We start from the raw sequence: 22,807 nt of genomic DNA, 5'->3' as shown, positions 1-22,807 counted from the left end.
CTCTGACTTTGAAGGCCAGCATAATAAAATAGGAGGCATTATTTTCAGAGCAGTCCTTGTATATAACACTGTAAGACAGTTTTTTCTCTGGATGTTAGATGTATATCTTACTTTTTCTCAAAGGCTCAGTTCACATATAAAAATCAAAGGGGATAGGATTAGGCTCTCATTAGATTTCTTTCTTGTAAGAACACAGTTAGTGAGCATACTTAATAAAAAAATAAGGCTATCAGTAAACTTCTGTGCTTTTCTTTGTGTTCTTAATTTATTAATAGTCTCAGTTACTCCAGACAATGCAATATGTTCAGAAGTTCATTTTTTTACTTCAATCTCTTCGTACAATTTACACAAAATATGCCAGGAGTTATAGACAGGATTTAATACCACGGGAGTTTAATCTCTTTTTATGGAACTGGAACTTTATGATATGATTTCATAGACAAAAAATTAGCAGTAATTTGTCCAGTGCTGCTAAGAACTTATTTATTTATTTATTTATTTATTTATTTATTTATTTATTTATTTATTTTGAGGAGGAGGAGGAAAATAGTATGCTTCCTAGGGATTGTATAGAAATCCTTCACAGAATGATAAACTGGTTGAAAACAAGTCCTGCAGAGGAAACCAGCCTCTTCTAAAGCTAAACTAAAATGGTTCTATGGACAGTACATTCTTCAGCTGGTAATTAGCAGGAAAAAGAAAAAAAAAAAAAAAAAAAAAAAAAAAAAAAAAAAAAAAAGATAAGTATTGCTGTGATCTGTGATCTCTGTGAAAATCCAGAAGTAACTAAATAACAAATAAAAGCAGCATTTCGTTGTGAGGGTTCAAACAGAAACTACATAATTCTACTCTTTTTGATTAAATCAGTCCAGTGTGTATAAAGCCATTGTTCTTCGAAACATAGCCTGTAGTTCAGGGGATTATATCACCAGTGCCATGACTCAGGCTTCGATTATCTTTTGAAATCCTAAAAAGCTACAGAAACTACACAGGGCGAGATATTGTTTCTGGTGAAGTCAGAAATCCATAAAGAAATGTAGTAAATGCCATTACCAGATAGGATCAGTGATCTGTCAAGAACAGTATCCTGTGTCTGACAATGATAAATGGTGGAACTTTTAGGGGAAAGTATAAAACACCAGTATGGAAAATATTTCAGTAGGATTTCTTCCTAGCAGAACACAGCCAGTGACTAGTTTAGCCCTTATTTGCAAGAATTTCTATTTTTTCCTCAGCTACACAAACTGATAGATATTTATTTCTCATGTTTATGATGCATATTTTTTAACAACAAAATTAAACTGCCTTATTTTACTTTTTTTCCTTGTCTATGTGTTATGCTCAGACAAGAGGTTTCACTCATCTGATACCTATTTACTTCTGTTTAAAACACCTGTCTCTTGATTTAACTAAATGTCTTTGGGTGAAAGGAAGAAAAATGAGCATTTGTTAATGTTGTTTCACATGTTACACATCTACAACTTTCCCTTGTGTTCATCCTTCATGGCAAACAGTCTTCACCTGTTTTGGTAGTCACACGAAAGAGGAGGCAGAGGAGTCATTTTTTGCAGTCGATCTCTTCTCTGTCACGTTTCATACCAGTTTCTGATTGTAACAGAAACAGATCAGACTTACTAAAAGTAGCTATTTCTTAGTCTTTCCCTCCCTCCTTCCCTCTGGTAAAACAGCAAAAATACTTTCCAAACTTTGACAGGTTTACTTGCTAAGTTGTATACTGGAGGTACTGAGAACTGACTTGGTTTGAGTCAGGAAATGGTTTCTGTTGTGCATGTATCCTGGCTTTAAACTAAGCAAAATAGTTTTCCCTTTATGAAAATGTAATAATTTGTGCAAGATTTTTTTAACAGAAGTAGTGCCTTTTCCATATGTTATCTCAAATTACGAATATGTTTGTTCTGATAATTATTTCCACATATACATTACCATGTCCTACAAGGCCTGTAATTTCCTTTGACCTAAGCTGTAGTTTCATACATTATTTGATCAGCTCTTTTAGTGAGTCACTTTATCCATATGTATTTAGTTAATTGGTTATTTTTCTCCCCGCCCATGTTTATATGTAATATACTCTACAAAGGAAAAGGAAATCTGACTGCTTGCAGCTGAGTCTAGTAAAAGAGCAATTAGGTTCTATCAGAGCCAGCAGCTGCCCATAATGTATTCTGAATTAAAATTACAAGGGAAGAAAAGAATCCAGCCATCTGCAGGAAATGTGAAAATATTTTTATAACCCAATTGCTGAATTCTGGAAAGGGGTATCTCTGAGATTTCCCAGCTGTACCTACAGTATATTCCGGAATATCCATGGACACACAGTACACTGTAATGCATTGCATCAACTTGGCTACAAGGCATGTTTGGCTAACTTTGAACAGGCTGTATTTTCATCTAAAGTAATCAGCATGAAAGCCTCTTTAAATCATCTCCCTGTGCCTCTGCAAGTAAAATGCAGCTTTAAAAATCATATTGTTATCTTTTAGTAGAGGCTTTTCAATCAGTATTCAGCTTTGAATAGCTATCTTTATTCATTTTTCATATACTTGTATAGGTTTAGTTCAGAGTCTCATCACTTGTTATCAGATTTTCTCAGTGTCTGCTTTTCCAAATGAATCCTGAATTGCAGTGTTGAATTGTTTGTTTGTCAACTGAATTTTAAAAGTAGATGATATTTGTTCAAAAAATGTCATTGTACTATCCAAGCTCATTTTAAAGCTATCTTACTTTATATATATATATATTAAAGAAAAGAAAAAAAAAAAAAAAAAAAAAAAAACAATCATCATTTTCATTATAACTTCTCTGTGGTATGAAAGAAATCAAACAGATTTTTTCTTTATTTTAAGCACTTGGCTTAAGAAAATGGACAAATGAAAGAGCCTTAATATGAGCTCTTCAGAGAAGATTTACTGCTTCTGTTTTCTGCTGTGTATCTCATTACATCATTACAGTATTGCAACTTCATCAATTTCAACAAAATGTAATCCTGTGAATGTGTCCTCTCAGAAATATCAGTTCTACCTGGAAAAAAAATAGATACTTTGAGATGGAGATCTGAAATAGTAGGTTTGCTACAACAGTTCCACCATCTTCAAGCTTGAGAACTAATTTCTGATTCCTTCTGAGTTTTCAAACATGAATTAATACAGTCTTATAGGCAAGTAAAGCCCAATTAACTTAGGGTTTTCAACTTGTAATAGATATGAAAAATGTAGAAAGCACAGACTGTAGACACATGGTACTACTGTTTCTTGTCTTCATTTTTACTGTGTTGTTACCAAATGAAATATCGTCTGAATCACAGTTTGGTACCTTATCACTGCTCATCCACTGGTTCAAACACCAGCTATGACAACTGGCAAATGGATGTACTGTGGTTTGAACTACAGGGATCCTGAGGCCAGAAAGAGACCCAGAAAGACTCTGGAACTATGGAGCATCTCAGTGTTCAGCAAGTACTTCCAAGGTCATCCTGTTAACCAGCACTGCAGAACACATCCCTTCCTAACATTTTAATTCAGTTTCAGACAGCATCAGTTCACCTTCCTATTTCCCACATGGAGCAGGTAATAGATCTTGTTATATGTAGTGGAAGAGAGGTTCAGTATATCCCTGAAAGAAAAGTCAACATGAAAGTGTAATCTAAGAATGGAGATGTGCAAAAGTACAGAATGATTGCTCAAAATATTCCACTCTGATAACACAAAACAAGTTCAATTGCAAAGTAAAGCAAGGCAGGAGCTGTTGGGAGCAGGCCCACAATTTCTGCACATTGAGTTCTTCACTGTTCTCTAATCTTCACTTCTAATTATTGGTGATTAGATCACAGTGTACTCTCATAAATTACCCATCAGTATCATTTTCAATAGTCACTGCAGCTCTTCATGCATAGATTTGTCCGTAGTTCTAGTTAACTCATCACAGTAGGACATCATTTAAAATTAACCTCAAAAAGCATACTCTATTCCACTAAATTCTATTTCAGATTTTAGACCTTTCATTCCTTCATTCTTCACTGGAATAAATAATGACAGGAATGCTTTGTGAATGGATTGTAAAGAACAAATAAAGTAAAATATATGCTGAAACACAACAAATTTCACAGGGAAGATATTTTTATTTTTTATAGTTACTTGGAATGTAGTACACTGAACATAGAATCACAGAATTATGGTATGGTTTGTGTTGGAAGTGACCTTTAGGATCATGTAGTTCCAAACCCAAACCACAATAGTGGTTCAACTATCAAACTCTGTGTTGTTTTTTGTTTGTTTGTTTTTTGTTTTGTTTGTTTTGGTTTGTTTTTCCAGTTTGGCAAACAGGATGTCTTGTGGGACTGTGTCAAATGCTTTGGACAAGTCCAGGTAGATCCTGGTAAGCAGGGAACTTCTCCAGATAGCAGGTCAGGACAACATATGTGTGCCTCTGTTCTCCTCAGGAGACAATCTCCCACCACTACCACCCATCACTTTCTCTTAGTCACAGTAGTTAATATGCAATGGGGGACAGGTCTGGCTGCCTTATTCAGTTTGAATGATTTACATGTAATTGTTTCTTTTTCCTTCTCTGCCTGGAGAACCATGAAGCGGTTCTGCAGAGACATCTCAGGCTTTGAGGCAGGCCTCTTGTTAGTCCTTCTCATAGCAATTTTCTATTTCTTATCACTGGCATAACAGTGATGGCACTGCCTTCTGCAGGCCAGTCAGCTGTCACAGGGGTCCTCCACATGTAAACATCTTACACAGGAGAGTTTGCCTCTCACTATTGCTCCAGCAGCAAAGTCCAGATGCTTCCTACAAACCATAGCCTGCACAGCCTTTAGTAGATCTGTCTGAGTGGAGACACTGACCGTGCCCAAGGTAGAAGGTGCATACCACCTTGCCAGAGCTGCAGCCTTGGCTCAGCATAGAGTGTTCACCATTCTGCTTTGAGGGTCACACAGAATGAATGTCCCTCACTTCTGAAGCTGGAAAAATCTTACTGCCCTGCCAAGTGAGCTACAATTCCAGATGTTATAACATACAACAGGCATACAGGTGACACCCACACTCTGTTCATCCACCCCAGGCTTAGTCATTTCTCTCTCTGAGGCTTATTTTATGTGTGTGGGTGTAGCCTCTATTGCTTTGGCAATGCCCATACCAGGTCAGCCTCTCTCACTGGAGCTGCTCATTGCTGGAGAGTGACTGCTTTCTCAGTGAGAAAGAAACCCCCACACTCCCTCATACCTTGAAATCAGTTGCTCTGGTGCTGGCCAGGCAGGCTCAAAAGCATCTATCTGCTCTCATCAAGCACATATAAGATGGTATTTACAGCAGTGGAAAGTAAGGATATCTGAGAACTGGATTGATTTTGAAGTTTTTAAAAAAAAAAAAAAAAAAAAAAAAAAAAAAAAAAACACATAGTAAACCCTTATGCATGGATAAAACAAGAGAGAAATATGATTCATTCTAATTTCCTTTCTATGAATTTCTGAGTAAGTGAAGAAATTAGGTGATACAGGAATTTATAGTGAGGTGCATGTATAAAAATCTTTTATGAAAAGCAGGATTAAGGCATGTATTGCCATATAAAATCAAGAATCAACCCCAAAGGGAAAAGTAAATACAAAAGTTGTTTGTATTTCTGCCATGCTCAGTCTTGTGAGCAGAGCAGTCAAAGAGCTTTTAGTCACTAGCTCCCAGTTTCATGAAAGGAGAAGTACTTTGTCATGTTCTATTCTTTTTAAAACAGAAAAAAGCCAGTATCAAAAGTAGTGCTGTACCTCTTAAATGACATATTCACTATGAGTGCCATGCACCCAAAGACAAAAGTTAATTGAAAGGAAGAGTTCTAGATGATCTGGTTAGAAGACAGGAGAGGTGAGGGAATGCTTATGCTTCCTTCAACTAATTTAGTATTCAGTAATTTTCACTTCTTGGACATCTTAAATGTTAGTTTTTTTAGAGCGCCTACTCAAACCAAATCAACCATAAGGATTTCTGGAGAAATTTTGTATCTGGTTATTTAATATACTTTGATGGATCTCTTCTTCCATGAATTTCTTTTTTGTATTCACATTATCACAGTTCTGCAAGCCCATTCAACAACAACAAAAAAGTGTATTTAACTTTTGGTAGCAGTAGATTCCTGAGAACATGGGAACTGAAAGGAAATCTTCATAAAACCCAGTTAAAAAAATAAATAAATAAATAAATAAATAAAAAGGAAGAAAAAAATAAAATAATAATAATAAAAAAAAAATCTAAGGATATATTTTGATTTCTGAGCTTCCTATGCTTTTGTCAACTACCTGTGAAAACTCCAGGGAGCTCCAAACTGTGCTTTTATGTACTTACAATGAAATGCACCTACTTTCTGTTTGTTCGTTTGTTTGTTTTTCCTTCCTTCTTTATTTTAAGAGGCTTTTGATGTCTTCCATAACAAATATGGTCTCCTCAATGCATAGCATAAGAATGAAGAGCACACTGGCTAAAGTCATCTTGCTTGGTGAAGCATTGTACCCCAAAATGTTTTCATATACCTTACTTGATTGCTAGTATCATGTAGTAACCACAGTGAGAAGAAAAGGAAGTCCTTGTGCAGTTACATATATCTCTCGTAAGCCAGTATCAGAATTATTGAAGCTGTTCAATATCTCTTCTAAAATGAAATTCAGATGTACCTCTTTGCACAAAGTGTTTGTGTTATTACAGTCAGATTTATTCACTCAAAAGGATGCGTAGTGGTTTCATAAGGATTTTGGCTGCTTCCTGAACAAAAGAGTGGTTTTCAGCTCTGAGCTAATTTCCTAATAGTTTAATGGAAAAAATAGCTGTAGAATCTCAGAACTTTTGAGTTGAAAGGGACCTTTAAAGGTCATCTAGTGCAAGTCCTCTGCAATGAATAGGGACACATATAGCTAGATTAGGTTACTTAGAGCCTGGTCTAGCCTGGCATTTAATGTCTCCAGGGACAGGGCATGCTCTCGCAGCAACCTGTTCCAGTAAAATCTTCCTTATGTCCACCTAAATATCCATTCTTTGACTTTGAAACCATTTTCCCTTTTCCTGTCATATAATCTAAATATTGACCTTATCAAAAATACCAGAGAACTACTGTGGGATTGGAATCTAGTTAACCATACAAAGCTCCTCAATAAAATCCAGGCATTTATATATGTTTCCTTTATCACAACCAATTTTATTTATTTTCAGCTAAAAAGTGCAAGCTTAATTTAATCTGAAACTAATATTCAATCATTTTTCCCCTGATGTGAGTCAAAAATGTCCTAAATGATTTTTGGCTCATATTTTACTGTCTTTACTTCCAATTAAATGAGCTGTGAATACTGGCAATTGCATTGCCCTCCCTTGCCAAATCAATGAAGTATCAGTAAAGGGTCATCATTTAGACAGTTATAAATTAATCACAAAATACAACCTTTAACACAACTATACAATTATTTTAAAGTGGAATTGCTCCCTTATGCCTCACATTTTTTCTTTTTGTGAATTGCAGGACATTAAGCATGTTTTAGTTCATGGGACTGAGTCAGTCATGTTTTTAGAAGTTGAAAACAGACAATGTTATGGGTTAATGATAAAATATCAAGCAGTAAGAATTCCCTACTAGCTGTGTTTACTTAGTCGGTTGCTCAAATATTCAACTTTTAAACTTAATAGAATCTATCACTGATGCTAAAGTTAGCATTGCAAAAAGTTCTGACAGTAACACCAGAATATATAATAAGGCAAGATAATCATATTTACTAAATATGTGAAATCTGACACAGGAGATGAATTATTATCACTAACAAGAAGTAAACCAGATTTATTTATTTATTTTATTTCTAAATAGAAAATAGACCTGGATTAATAGCTGATCTCAATGGCTGTTTGATTTCTTCAGTCCTAATTAGGACTTGGCCTGTATCTTCTGAATTAGGATGTCCTACATCTAGAGAGAAACTGCCAGTTCCTCACATACTTTGTAATCTCAGGATATGCCAGCTGCCTTAATCTGTTGGTGATGTTTTCGTATTGTATTTCTTACCAGAGCATAAGAAAATCAGTTTTTGTTCTTGGTAACCAGTGCAGCAGAGAACACGTTTCACAAAGATGATTTATTGGTTAGTTAATGTCTGCTGAAATCATCAGAATGTGCAGCTTAGTCCTTCAGCATCAAAGAAATTTTTGTTGTCTTTCATTATTATAATCTCTCAGCTGTATGATTAGATTCACTAAAATACTGATGAATAGGAAAAAATATGGACAGAACATAATCAGTGAGGAAACTTTTTATTTAGAATATGACAGAATATTTCTAGGTTTTTTTCTTATTATTACAATTTGACAATTAAGGAAGTGCCTGTTGGATAAAGGATGCATAATTCCTTAATTATTAAATAGCAATACTTGTGAATAGACAGAAAAAAAATCAATGTCAGTTGCCTGTCTAGTTACAGTAAAATTTCCCAGCGGTGTATCAGCACAATATTAAGTACATAAAATAAAAATCATGGTGCACACATTCCTGAAGGCCATACTAATAATGCACATGGAAAATAAAAACAAGGTGGTTAGTGATAACCAACAGGGATTCACAAAGGGCAAGTTATGACTGATAAACTTGGTGGCCTCTTATGATGGAGTTACAGCATCAGTGCATAAAGGAAGAGCAAATATTGTCATCTACCGGGACTTGTGCAAAGCATTTGACACAGTCCCACAAGACATCCTGTTTGCCTAAAGTAAAAAACAAAAAACAAAACAAACAAACAAACAAACACAGTTTGATAGTTGGACCACTCACTGGATCAGGACTTGGCTGGATGGTTGCACTAAGAGAGTTGTAGTCAGTGGCTCAGCATCCAAGTGGAGACTGGTGACATGTAGTATACCACAGGGATCAGTGTTGGGACTGGTGCTATTTAACATCTTTGTAGGTGACATGGACAGTGGGATCAAGCGAGCCCTCAGCAAGTTTGCAGATGATATCATGTTGACTGGTGTAGCTGACACGCTAAAGGGAAGGGATGTCTTCTAGAAGGACCTGGAAAAGCTTGAGAGGTGGGCCCACACCAAGTTCAACCTTGCCAAGTGCAAGGTCCTGCACCTGGGTCAGGGTAATCCCAGGCACAAATAGAGGTTAGGCAGAGAATGGCCAGAGAGCAGTCCTGAGGAGAAAGATTTGGGAGTGCTGGTTGAAGGCTAATTGTATCTTGGGATGCATCAAGAAAAGCATGTCCAGCAGGTCAAAGAAGGTGATTTTTCCCCTCTGCTCTGCTCTTGTGAAACCCTACCTGGATTGCTGGGTACCGTTCTGGAAGCCCCGGCACAAGAATGACATTGAAGAATTGGAGTAGGTCCAGAGAAGGGCTATGAAGATGATCAGAGAATTGGAGCGCCTCACCTATGGGGATCGTCACGGAGTTAGGGCTCTTCAACCTGAAGAGAAGGCTCTGAGTTAAACCTAAACCAGCCTTCCAGTTCTTGAGGGGGTTCTACAGGAAAGCTGGGGAATAAACTTTTTATAAGAGCATGTAATGACAAGATGAGGGGAATGGCTCTAAACTGGAAGACGGTAGATTTAGATTAGCTATTAGGAAGACATTCTTTACTGTGAGTGTGTTGAAACACTGGAACAGGATGCCCAGAGAGGCTGTGATTGTCCTCTTCCTGGAGGTATTCAAAGATGTTCTAGATGGGACTTTGTGCAACCTGGTCTAGAGGGAGTTGCCCCTGCCTCCATCAGGGGGTTTGGAACTACATGATCCTAAAGATCACTTCCAATGCAAACCATTCCATGATTCTGTGATATGGTTGCAGAAGAGAAAGAGAGACGGAAAGATTTTTTCCTGGTTATTGTATTGTAAGTTAAGAAGCTTAGAGTAAAAAGTATGCAGAGGCAAAAGGAAGAAAGTTAAACTGTTCTAGTTTTTATATGGTAATTGAAGAGAATTATCTTGATTGTTTACAATTTACAGAGTTGGAATGTCACATATAAAACACTCCAAAACACTTTGCAAAAAACACTCCAAAGAAGCATGTGTCAGGAACCCAGTGAAGTCAAATGCCTCAATAATTGTAGTGAGTCTGACTCTGCATCCTTATCACAAAAAACATTTGTGCACAGTAACATGGTTTGATATTACATCTTAATCTATAAACTAGCAAATATCTTCCCTGCTAATAACTATTGCTGCTAGTTTGCCCATGTAAGAATAACTATATAATAACTATATGAATGGCAATGCAAGTTATGAAAAAAAAAAAAAAAAGTTGTGGTCCTTAGCTACCAGAAGAATTTTTAATGTTTGAACCAAAATTGCCATATTGAGTTTTAAAAACTATTTCATTAATACCTGACAAGAAAGAGAACTGTATTCTAAACTACTGAGAATATCTGCACTGTCATGCGTGTGCTTTTATTTTTCACTTGGCCAGCTTTTGTCTGGGGAAAAAAAAAATAATAATAATAATAATACAAAAAAAAATAGTGGAAAGAATGTCCCCACATGACATTCAAATTCAGATTCGTAGTCAGTTTCCAGGGATTGATTTAAACCTTCATATATCCACATCTGACCCACTTATGTGTTTCTTTAAAATCTAGAAGAAGAAACAACAACAACAACAACAACAAAAGGAACAACCAGAAAACAAATCACCAGTGAGAAAGTTTGAGAGTTTGGGATTTTTTCAGATTTTTCTCCATGATTACTTAGAGATCACAGAATTTTCCTGGAATGCATACCATTTAGTATATAGGGTAGATTAACTCTTTTTTAGCTAGGAGAGTCCTCATTTCATTTGTCTGCGTATTTTCTTTCTTTCCAAGTCCCATTGATCAACACCACTAACTGGTAAATTCTCTTAAGCTCAAAATATTGATTAATTCTTGACAGAGCAACCTCTAAGAAAGGTGAGCTTGATGCATTTGGTCTCTTAGAAAAAAATTTCAGCTGTTTCAAGAGTTCTTCCATTAATAATAACTGTTGATAAGAATGAATGTAGACATTATATACACAGAGAAACTTAGAAACACAGCTTAGCTCACATGATATATCTTTCTACTCTGCACTCCCCTTTGGTTTCATTGTAAGTAAATGAAACTTGTTGGTACAGATTCATTGACTGTCATGCAGGAAATAAATTGACATGTTTAATTACTGAATTCAAGATAGAATTAAGATACTTAATCTTAATTTTTAGGGACTGTGAGTATATATTATTGTTTTAGCCTCTATATGCTAGGGTTTAATAATTTCCACATCTTTATATCCTGAAATAAATAAATAAATAAATAAATAAATAAATCACCAACAACAGTGTAATTTAGAGGAGTCAGTGATCCTTGTGAGTCTCTTCCAACTGTGATTCTATGTTTATGAACTGCTGCTTGCTATACTACACAATATATTTCATGCCACTAACTGAAAAGAGTTAAGCATTTAGAACAACAGAAACCAGTATTCATTGTGACAGATATGATATGATCTCAGATATGAAAATAGCATACATCAAATTTTGCACTTGTACTTTCAGAGTTTGATAGAGGAATCTATTCGCAGGTTTGATTCAGTACAGTTTATATTCAGACATCTCCATAAAATGATATCTATAGAGGGCTTTTGGAATGTGGCTCTGTTTAGCACATGTTGCTAAGCGTTATCAGATATCTAGCATATTTTCTGTTCTTTCATATTTTTTGTATTTTATTTTATTTTTATTTTTTAATTTTAGAATCACAGTCATTGAATTGCTCATGTTGGAAAAGATCTTAAAGACCATCAAGTCCAACTGCAATCTAACCATAGTACCCTAACTCTATCAACCCTCCCCCAAATCATGTCCCTGAGCAACGCATCCATACAGTTTTTAAACACTTTTAGGGATGGCAACTCAACCACCTCCGTGGGGAGCCTATCCTGTGCTTAACCACCCCTTCAGTAACTAAGTTCTTCCTGATATGCAATCTAAACTGCCCCTGGTGCAACATGAGGCCATTTCCCCTTGTCCTGTCACCTGTCACCAGTGACACTAACCCCACTCACTCTTTCAGGTATTTGAAGAGATCATAGAATCATAGTATGGTTGAAAAGGTCCACAATGATCATCTAGTTCCAACACCCCAGCAATATGCAGGGTTGCCAACGACTAGCCCAGGCTGGCCTTGAATTCTTCCAATGACAGGTCATCCACAACCTCCATGGGCAATCTGTTCCAGTGCATCACACCCTCTATGTGAAAAACTTCCTCTTAATATCTCACCTGAATATTCCCTGTCTTGGTTTAAAGCCATCCCCCCTTGTCCTATCATTATCCACCCTTGTAAACAGTTGTTCTTCCTCCCATTTATATGCTCCTTTCAAATATTGAAAGGCTTCAACGAGGTCTCCCCTCAGTCTGCTCATCCCCAGACTAAACAGCCCTAATTACTTCAGTCACTCCACATAAGGCACATTCTCCAAGCCCTTCACAAGCCTTGTTGCCCTTCTTTGGACCTGCTCCAGCACCTCAGTGTCCTTTCTGTACTGAGGTGACCAAAACTGAACACAGTACTCAAGGTGAGACCTCACCAGTACAAGTACAGGGGCAGGATTGCTTCCCTAGTCCTCCTCACCACATCATTCCTGATACAAGCCAGGATGCCATTGGCCTTCTTGACAACCTGGGCACACTTTTGGCTCATATTCAGCTGACTGTCCATCAGTACACCAAGGTCCCTTTCCATCAGGCAGCTTTCCAGCTATACCGTCCCAAGCCTGTAGGGTTGCCTGGGGTTGTTGTGACCAAAATGCAGGACACTTGGTCCCATTGAAACTGATGGAGTTTACCTTGGCTCACTGATCCAGTCTATGCAGGCCTTTCCACCCTCTTGCAAATCAACACGTCCTCACATCTTGGTGTCATTTTCTTCTAAATCACTTCTGTTCCATTATGCAAAGTATATAATGAATTTTTAGGTATTAAATCTAATCTAATAATTAAATCTAATCTAATATTAGGCACATCAAAGTAAGAACTCTAAGGCTGTTCTTTGTGTGCTGATTGCATAACGTTGCCCTCAGGAATTATTAAAGATAGTGCGTTCATATGCATATGTTGCTCCTAACATAAGGTTTCCTATTTATTTCCATGGAAACTACAGCATGCACAGAGAACACAGTAACACTATTGTGCTAGAGCAAATTCTCAGCTGCAAAACACTGTTGCTCAAAATGCTACTATTAGCTATGCATTTTTGCCTATGATGGAGAAGAGTAGGTGATCATAAAAATATGTACGGCTGCTATCACTACTGCTGAAATGCACTACCCACTGTCTCAGTGTCCTGATATCCACTGTTTGATCTCCAGAAAAGTTCAACAAGTTTCAGTGAATGTCAAAGGATGCAATTTTTTCTATCTGGAGAAATACAGTGATACAACTTACTTATGGAGCATAGCACTGCTACATCAGATGCTACTCTGTCAGACCACCCCTCTGCTGCAATCTGTTACATGTCGAGAAAATGTAACAGAATACTGACAGAAAAGTTCAGCCTCTACTGCCATACCACCAACATCCATCTCTGCTGTTGTGGGCAAAGCTAGTACAATAGAAGGCATTATTTTCAGAGAGGGTCTCATACATATACATATCTCTTTAAGAGAATAGGGAATGGCTGAAAATTGTTGTCAGTCTGACTACTTTGATGGCTGGTATTACAAAAATAAATTTCTTTTAACTATTACTAGGACAGGCTTAATTCTCTTGGAAACAGCTGAGTATGTCATGATCAAGTTTAATTCTTTTGCCATAGTTACCGTAATTGTCTGTTATCTCCTTCTACTCTTCTCAAGTCCCACCAAAGAGGGGGAAATATATTTTTATTTCAGAGATGTCCTTCAGGAATCGCTTAGCTTGATTACTGAGAGCTCAGATGTACAGTTTTCTTTGTTCTCAACAGAACGTTCGTGGATTCACTTCAATTCCTACTCAAAATCAGAAAGTGACTTAACTAAGAATCCCTGAGGGAATACTTTGTCTAATAAATGCTACTCAGTATGGAGATCTCTTCAATGCTTTCAATGCTATGATGTCAAGAAGTTTTTTTTGTTTGTTTGTTTGTTTGTTTTGTTTTGTTTTGTTTTGTTTAGTTCTTTTTCTATGTTTTTTGAGATAATATGAAATGATATTGAAATAATATTAGGTTCAGTCCAGACCTTTCTTAAATTTTTCTAGAGATGCAAGATAGACATTGAAGTGGCCAGGTAAGAATGACACTTGTCTACAGCTAGCATAGCTAAATAACCATCACTGCATTGCAAAGAATAATGTCATTGCCTGGTCTAGTTGAAATGAAGAAGGCAGACCAAATTGTGTTCATAGAATCCCCACTTACACAGTGGCTAGAATCCCGACTTGCAGTGTGGGAAGCAATAAAAAGTTTACCTCCGAAGCACAGTAGAAATACACAACACTCATTTAGTGTGATGTTGTTTGCCACTGCATTCAACTCAGTAAGCAGAATACTAACAACATGTACTGAGTTGCAGACGATACTACACATAAAGCTTGATTCTGTAGAATGCTCATTACCTCCAGTGATTTTCATTGTTCAGAACCAATGTTTTTAATACTAGTTGCAAAGTGCTTTATTTCTATCACAGTCAAGCTTGAATTTTTGAAAGTACCTCATGATGAATAATTCTAAAATCTCAGTTGCTTGTAATGGGAATTAAAGGTGTTCACATGTTGCAGGATACTGACCTATTTTACAAAAACTTGCGTTCATTTTCAGAAATATGTGCCATTTATATGAGTATTATGAAATTTTAAAACTTGAGTGCCACAAAAATAAGCACAAAGCACAAATTCTTCATGTTTTCCTCCTGTGTTCATTTCTTTTAGTGCTGGAGTCGGCAGGACTGGCTGTTTCATTGTGATAGATGCCATGTTAGAAAGAATAAAGCACGAAAAGACTGTAGATATTTATGGCCACGTAACTTTAATGAGAGCTCAAAGGAATTACATGGTTCAAACTGAGGACCAATACATCTTTATCCATGATGCACTGCTGGAAGCAGTGACATGTGGAAATACCGAAGTGCCAGCCAGAAACCTGTATGCATATATTCAGAAGCTGACACAGATAGAAACAGGAGAGAATGTCACAGGAATGGAACTGGAATTTAAGGTACTGGAATCTTATGCTGTGGGAAACCAACATCAAACGATGTAACAATTAATGCTATGTCCTTCACCAGTTGTATTCATTCAGTAATTGGAAGCTAGAAAATTTTCCAGCTAAAATTTTTGAATTGTTCAGACAGTAATTGTTCAGTTTTAACCATATTCATCTCTATTGTTTGAATAGCTTGAAATATCTATTTCTGTAATGGTTTAAAACTCAAATTTGTCCGTATGGATTAATGATTACAGGGTGTTAAAAGTACTATAAAATGCTAAAAGACGCTTCACAAATATTTAGATAATACAACAGAATATGGTAAAATAAAACATGAAATGATTTGTATAATAAACATTTACAATCAGTCTTGGTAATGGCATTTCTTTTTGTTATGTATGGTTTTTATTATTTTAACATATTTATTTTCCACAGCGTCTTGCTAGCTCTAAGGCTCACACTTCAAGATTCATCAGTGCCAATCTTCCTTGTAATAAATTCAAAAATCGCCTTGTCAATATTATGCCATATGAGTCTACAAGAGTATGCTTGCAGCCAATCCGAGGAGTGGAAGGGTCTGATTATATAAATGCCAGTTTCGTTGATGGATACAGGTATTAATGTTGTGTTCTCTGGGGGACTGTTTTTAAATGTTACAAAGTTATGTGTGTAACAATTTAGTATTGAAATTTAATATTTTTAATATCTGTATAGGTTCTATTTGGGGTTTTGTTTTGTTGGTTTTTTTTTGGGGGGGGGGGTTGGGGTTTTTTTTTGTTGTTGTTGTTTTTTGTTTGTTTGTTTGTTTGCTTAAATATTGTTAATGGTTTTAAATTTCCATCTATACAATACAGGAAAGTTGTGTGAGTAATATGCAGCCATAAAGGTTATGGCTTTACTTACCTTCAGACCACTCATTTTTATATACCGAAACTTACTAAGATTGTGGTCACATTCATGACCTGCAACCTGTATTTCTTCACAACTATTCTGCTAAATATGTATGTAAAAAACATACTAATAAACAAGACAAAGGAGATAAACTCCCTTTGTCAAGGTGATAACTTAGAAACTTGGAGCACTGCTTAAGATGAGGCCCTGCCACAAATAAATAAATAAATAAATAAAAATGTTTTGTATGTAAACAGTTGTGTAGCTCAACACCATCTTCATGGCAAACACATGACTACACTCTCATCTGATTTATGCAGCTCATAGGAAAAAGTATGGAAGAGAAGCAATAGTATTTCTCTGAGGCAGATTAGGTGCAACTGAGTATCTGTGTCCACAGAGAAAATTTTCTGAGTCTCTAATGTGGAACTAGTCTTCTTTTCCAGTGCCACCTACAAAAGTTGCTGCTGTTTACTGAAACAAACAGGAGCAAGATGAACTGGTCATCATCTTATAACGTTCCTCATTAATAAGATTTTAATAGCCTGCCCATACTTTCCAATACTAGGAGCTTATGGCCTAGAAATGCAGTATATTTAATTCCTGAGTTTTCTTCCTGCTTTCGTTTTGCTGGAGGCATCAGACTGTTGAAAAGGAATTAAAGTAGAAACAGCTCAATGCTGTAATTTCTAAATGTAATAGATCGTACAACAGTTATTTCTATAAAATGAGCCAGCACAACTAAGTGTTTCTTAAGTGCTTTTTACAGCACACAAAATTGATCTATTACGGTTGCATTAACATTTAAATAATAATGATTAAAAAAAAAATCATAATATTAATAGAGTAATTTCTTTCACAAGGTTCTAAAAAGGAAGAAAGCCATAGTTTGATTAAGCATTCATAATAAGGCCTCAATTTGCTTGTTATTAATAGTATTTTTTCCACTAGATAATGTTTACATATAAATAGATAACATGTGTATCAACTTACTTTTTGATTAAATTATATTTCTTAACTTACTTTTTTAACAACAGACAACAAAAAGCTTACATAGCTACACAGGGTCCTTTGGCAGAAACCACTGAAGATTTCTGGAGGATGCTGTGGGAGCATAATTCTACAATTGTGGTCATGCTTACTAAATTACGAGAAATGGGCAGAGTAAGTTACTGCTATAATATTAGTTTACTGAAATATTCATTATTATTATTATGCTTTCTTACTAAAATATTTCATTGTTATGAGAATGTAAAATGATAAATATGGGAATTTAGGTTCTTTCTCCTTTGGGAAATAAGTGGCCTGGTTGGTCACCAGATATAAGTTTTTCTAATGTGTGGATGTGTTATAAGAGACAAGCTAGATACTGTATTTTGTTGTGGGACACACTGAAATTCAGCAACTCAGCTTGAAGGTAATATTCCAACAAAAGCAGAGAGAGCATTTCTGTCTGCTGAATAATTGTAATTTGGAAATATATTTTTCATCATCTGTTTAAACATTTTCATGTTGTCAAAAATGTGGAGTATTTTTAACAGCTGAATGGCTGAATGTTTCCTGTGTGCTCTTTGTGCTGGACTTTGAAGTTTCAGCTGTCTGTTTACAGTCCTAAACTCAATCAGATTTCTGCTTTAACTAATGGAAAGAATGAAGCAGTTTCCTATCTGGACAGGATTACTTCAAGATAAAGCTGGTATGTATTAAGTGAAATATGAATCCCATGTATTTCGGGAATGGAGATGATCTTGAATGAGGACTGGGATACTTATTTCAACAGAGAACAAGGACTAGAAGTAAAAGTGGCTTCAAGATTTAAATTCTGTTCTGTTTTGGAACTTAGGCTAGGGATAGTGCTTGTAATGTTAAGTAATAAAACGGGGCAGATGTATAAAGCAATTCAGAAGTGCAGTGACTGGAGCAATGGAACCTCTATGCAGTTCAATATTGAAGATTATCTTTCAATTTTAAGAATGGTACTTCATGTTCACAGTAAGATGAGCAGTTCATGCTCTTGTCAATAATAGCATTTTCCATCAGTTAAGTTATACTTAATGAGTGAAAAACATATTAGGGTAGTTGTCTGGAATAATGGAAAATATATTTTGTTTTGTTATGTTGTAGGAAAAATGCCATCAGTATTGGCCTGCAGAGCGTTCAGCCAGATATCAGTATTTTGTGGTAGATCCAATGGCAGAGTACAACATGCCACAGTATATTCTAAGAGAATTCAAAGTTACAGATGCAAGGGTAAGTTGCAACAGCATTACTCTTTAAAATAATTTTTAAAGAGAATTTGAATTTCTTCCTCTTTCTCTCTTGTGGAAAACAAAACAAAACAAAACAAAACAAAACAAAAAAAAAAAAAACAAAAAAAAAAAACAAACAAGACAAAACAAAACTCTAAAGTGCTTTACGCAATTAAAAAGAATATTTATTATTTAAACGTACACTTAAATATACACTACATTTAAGTTTATTTACATTATTACAAACGATTATCTTTAAGGAAAACAGACTTCATTCAGATCCAATATCTTAGCAGCACAGTTTTGTAAACTTCTGAATAGCTGTTTGGGTTAAAACACATTAGATAATTCGTAGGCCATTTTTCCTTTCTCATCATTTCCCTCTTGATCTTTCTTGGGGAGAATTTTTGTCACTTGCAGCTGTAAATATGTTGTTTTGCACACCCTCTAGGTTGAGAGAGTGTGAAGGTTAATACAGTGAGATTTAAAAACTGCAGAGCAAATAGCATTTGCAAGAAAAGCTTGACAAGCTTTGCACATTATAATTTGATTTTTGGCATAGCTTATTTTCAGCACTCTTGAATATCTGCAGAATAGATATGTGCAGCTGTGACCCTAGCATCCTCATTTTCATACCACGTTTCTTATCTGAATTCCTGAGTCTGAAACTAAACAGTGATATACGTAGTAAGATTAAATACACATAAATTTTTAATGTATATTTGGGATTTCTCAAAATTTGATTTCTAGCACTTTACTCTGCATGGCAGGAAAAATTACTGACAAACTTCATTTTGGTATGCACTATAGAATGCTGTTTGTTCAAGCAAAATATCAGGTTGCACTGTCCAGGAGCTGCATGAGTGATTACTCAGAGTTGCCAATCATCTTCCAAAAAAATCAATTTTTCTCATGGTTAGTTGAAGTGCTACATTTAATATTAGCTTCCAGCAAAATTAGGTACTACTGACACTTAGCAAGATGATATTGTCACTAATCATGCCAGTGTATGAGCATTCCCAAGTGAGAATTAAATATTTTTGAAAAGAAACTGTAAATGCAATTTGAATCTGATTTTCATTCTAATTGAAATATAGTATGATCACATGAAATACAGCTTTTGTAACCTTTCTGTGCTTAGTAGAATTTGAGAATATGTTCCTAATATGAGTTTTTAACCACTCTCATAAGCATAAGCTCTTTTTAACAATGACAGTACTGATAGCCTTTGCAGACTGTCTATTAAAAATCTGTTTTATCTCAAGCTGAAAAAAAAGTCATATGTGACATTGTTCATTCAGATCAGAGCATAAAATGACAATGATAAAAAAAAAAAAAAGCAACAGATGTAGCTGAAGGAAAATATCTGAAAAACGTGTGTTTTAAAAATGTTCATTCAGTGTTTTATAATAAAATACAATATTTTTAAAAGTCTGTTTATTTATAGCCAGCAAATCATTAAAATGTTAATGGTTAAGGGTTAAATATCTTAATTTGCCAATTCTTTTAAATCAATTCTCTTATTTATACCACCTCTTTAAAAATTGCCAACCATATGTGGGCAGACTGGCTGGAAAGCTGCAAGGAGGAAAAGGATCTGGAAGTGTTGGTTGAAGCACAACTAAACATGATCTGACAGTGCTCAGGTGGCCAAGAAGGCCAGCAGAATCCTGGTCTACAACAGAATTAGTGTAGCCAGCAGGAGCAGGAAGATAAACATCCCCCTGTTCTCATCCCTAGCTAGGCTGTACCTTAAGTACTGTCTTCAGTTTTGGGCCCCTTGCTACAAGAAAGATGCTGGGGCACTGAGGTGTGTCCAAAGAAGGGCAGCAAAGCTCATGAGGGGTCTCGAGCTGGCTTATGGGGACTGTTTGAGGGAACTGGGGTTGTTTGGTCTGGAGAAAAGGAGGATCAAAGGAGAGCTTATAGCTCTCTACAGCGATCTGGAGGAAGTTAGGAATTGGTATCTTCTCCTGCATGATAGAATGTAAGAGAGTGGCCTCAAGATGCTCCAGTGGAGGTTCAGGTTGGATATTAGAATGAATTTGTTCTTTGAAATAGTGTTCAGACGCTGGAACGTGTTGACCAGGGAACTGTTGTTACTTTCCCCAGAGGTGTTTAAGGAAAACTTCATGTTGTAATTAGGAATGACGTTTAATGGGCAATATTGGCAGTAGTTGAATGGTTGGACTGGAAAATGTCTTTTACAACCTTAATGATTCAATTATTCTATAATCTTGTTACATTATACAATCATATATTATTGTTACTCAAATTTAAATCTCTCTTTATCGTAATGGTCTCAGTTTTGTTAAGTAACTCCCTGGAAAGCTTTCTAGGCCATCTTAAATTTTCTAAATGTGCTAGAAAACTATAGATTCCTTTAAGTTTACTGGAAGAAGCGAGGACTACTTTTCAAAATATATACTATAATTTTCATGTCTTTATGTTTGTCCTACACAAGAATTAAGACCAGCTAACTAAATTGTTATATTCAAAGCAGGATGAATATTGAAGTGGTTGTAACACTATTATTTCCAATCCATAGTGTTAGTTGCCATTAGTATTCCGGCAGACCTGAGAGTTGGCCAGTTACCCTGAGACAACAAAGGAGGACAATGCCTTTGTAGGTGGCAGCAGTAAATTTTTGGTGTGGGACTCCCTGTTATTGCTGAAACTGAGCTGTGAATTCTTGTGAGTTGAAACTGACCTCTGTAACTGATTCAGTCTACTGCTTCTGTCTGCTTTATACTCACTTTCTCTGTAAACTCTGAAGGTCAGAATGATGGGGCAGTCTCATTTAAAGCTAGGCTATTAGTAATGAATGTAAGACTACTATAAGTTCTGCATCCTCATAAAAAGACAATTGAACATCCCCTGTGAGAAGCTGGCAGAAATCAAAACAGTTAGCTGGGCAGCAGAGTGCTGTATTAAAAGCCTTGTGTTTCATACAGGGGTCTGAAAATTTGTATGTTGGTTTGTTAGTACTTCTTGCCCTGCATATGCAAACTATGGCAATTTCTGAAGGAAAATATTTTAATAAAAATTGACATTTGTATTTGGACTGCTACTAGCAAGCATCTCATTAAAAGACAGCAGCACTTTTTATAATGTCAGTAGCAGAGGGAACCAAGAAATTGAAGACAGGTTCTCCATATGCTGTAATGCTAATCCAACATTAGAGTAACTACCTTTACTTCTGTGCTCATTAAATAGTATTAAATAGCAAAAGTTATTCCCACTGAAACTAAATGAGAACAATTTTCAAAGGTTTGCATTAGACTACAGAGCTATTTCTATCTTGAAACAAGTAACAATACACTGATTTAGACACACTTATAATTAAAAAAAAAAAAAAAAAAAAAAAAAAAAACTTGCTATCAAATCTATTTCTCACATAGCAATTTGTCTTTCCAGTGATAACCTAGATTTAAATAAAATGGCACATTTCTTATCCTTTTATCCCTTAAAAAGTTACTCCTATACTAGTCTAATTCTTGTGAGTGTCAGAAATGCCTGAAGTTTCGATCCCTTAAATTCACCAAATCGTAGAAACATTTGTGTTGGAAGGGACCTTATTGACTGAATAGCTGCAAGCAAATCAGACTTAAAGTTTTGTTTCTTTACTCTGGGGAAATGGGAGGTCATTTGGAGAAGAATCAACCTATTGCTTTTTCTTCTTGATTACTTAATATCGTTTGTCTTCAGCTTTCTGAAAGATGCAATTTCTATACTTTTTCTTGAGAGAAAATGGCATTAACACTGTCACTGTGAGAGAAATTTGTATTAACAAAATGGCATTTTTAACACAAAATATTTTTTGTTACTTGTGTTACTACTAGAAATAACATTGGCCTAACATTTTTTTTGATAGATACCCATTTCTTTAAGTGACCAGAACAATTCCACAGAAACAGACTATCAATTGTCACAGTGGTCTAGTAAGAATCTAGAGTGTTTTTTCTTTCCAGGAGTGGTGACTGATGCATATGCTCATTTTGTTTTCTTATTCAGCTGAGAGATGGAAACAAAAACCCGTGGTACCAGAGGAACTATAAAAGTAAAGTTTTGTTTGTTTTCTTTTTTTTCCTCTGGTTATTTTTAATATGACCTCTATTTTGTTTCAGAGGTCTGTGATAGCTGAGTGGTTGTGGTAGAGAAAAAAAATAAAAAAAATAAAGGGTTGTTCTTGCCTCCAGCATAACTTGTTGCTTTTTGTGAGATCTCCACATTTCAATTTTTTATGAGAGTCACTTGGTAGAAAACCATTCTGAAGGCATAGCAGGGTCAACGCTTAGTAAATAATAACATGTCCAGAGGCACTAGTTTATATCAGTAGTTCAATTTATGCCCATGCTTTCAAATACTTCAGCTATATTGATTCAACATCAAAACTGCACAGAACAATGTTTGAAAATTGAAAACTCATTTACTTCATCCATTTGTTATGTGCGTTTCTTGACTGCTTCTGTCTTAAGTAGGTATAAAGCAAA

General features: G+C 35.7%; 1 protein-coding gene across 24 annotated transcripts in view; it reads left to right on the top strand.

The window, feature by feature from the left end:
• The window catches only part of PTPRD (protein tyrosine phosphatase receptor type D), a 1,083,558-nt gene that overhangs the window by 1,046,226 nt on the left and 14,525 nt on the right, over positions 1 to 22,807 (top strand). For all 24 annotated transcript variants that reach the window (XM_072360023.1, XM_072360013.1, XM_072360012.1 and 21 more), the window contains 4 exons: positions 14,898 to 15,183; positions 15,610 to 15,788; positions 17,103 to 17,229; positions 18,190 to 18,315. In XM_072360023.1, coding sequence (XP_072216124.1) covers positions 14,898 to 15,183; positions 15,610 to 15,788; positions 17,103 to 17,229; positions 18,190 to 18,315 — 718 coding nt within the window. The remainder of the gene's footprint in view (positions 1 to 14,897; positions 15,184 to 15,609; positions 15,789 to 17,102; positions 17,230 to 18,189; positions 18,316 to 22,807) is intronic.

Source organism: Excalfactoria chinensis, chromosome Z, assembly GCF_039878825.1.
Source record: "Excalfactoria chinensis isolate bCotChi1 chromosome Z, bCotChi1.hap2, whole genome shotgun sequence".
Taxonomy (NCBI): domain Eukaryota; kingdom Metazoa; phylum Chordata; class Aves; order Galliformes; family Phasianidae; genus Excalfactoria; species Excalfactoria chinensis.
Note: the sequence above shows the minus strand (reverse complement) of the source record. Positions and strands in the feature narration are given on the sequence as shown.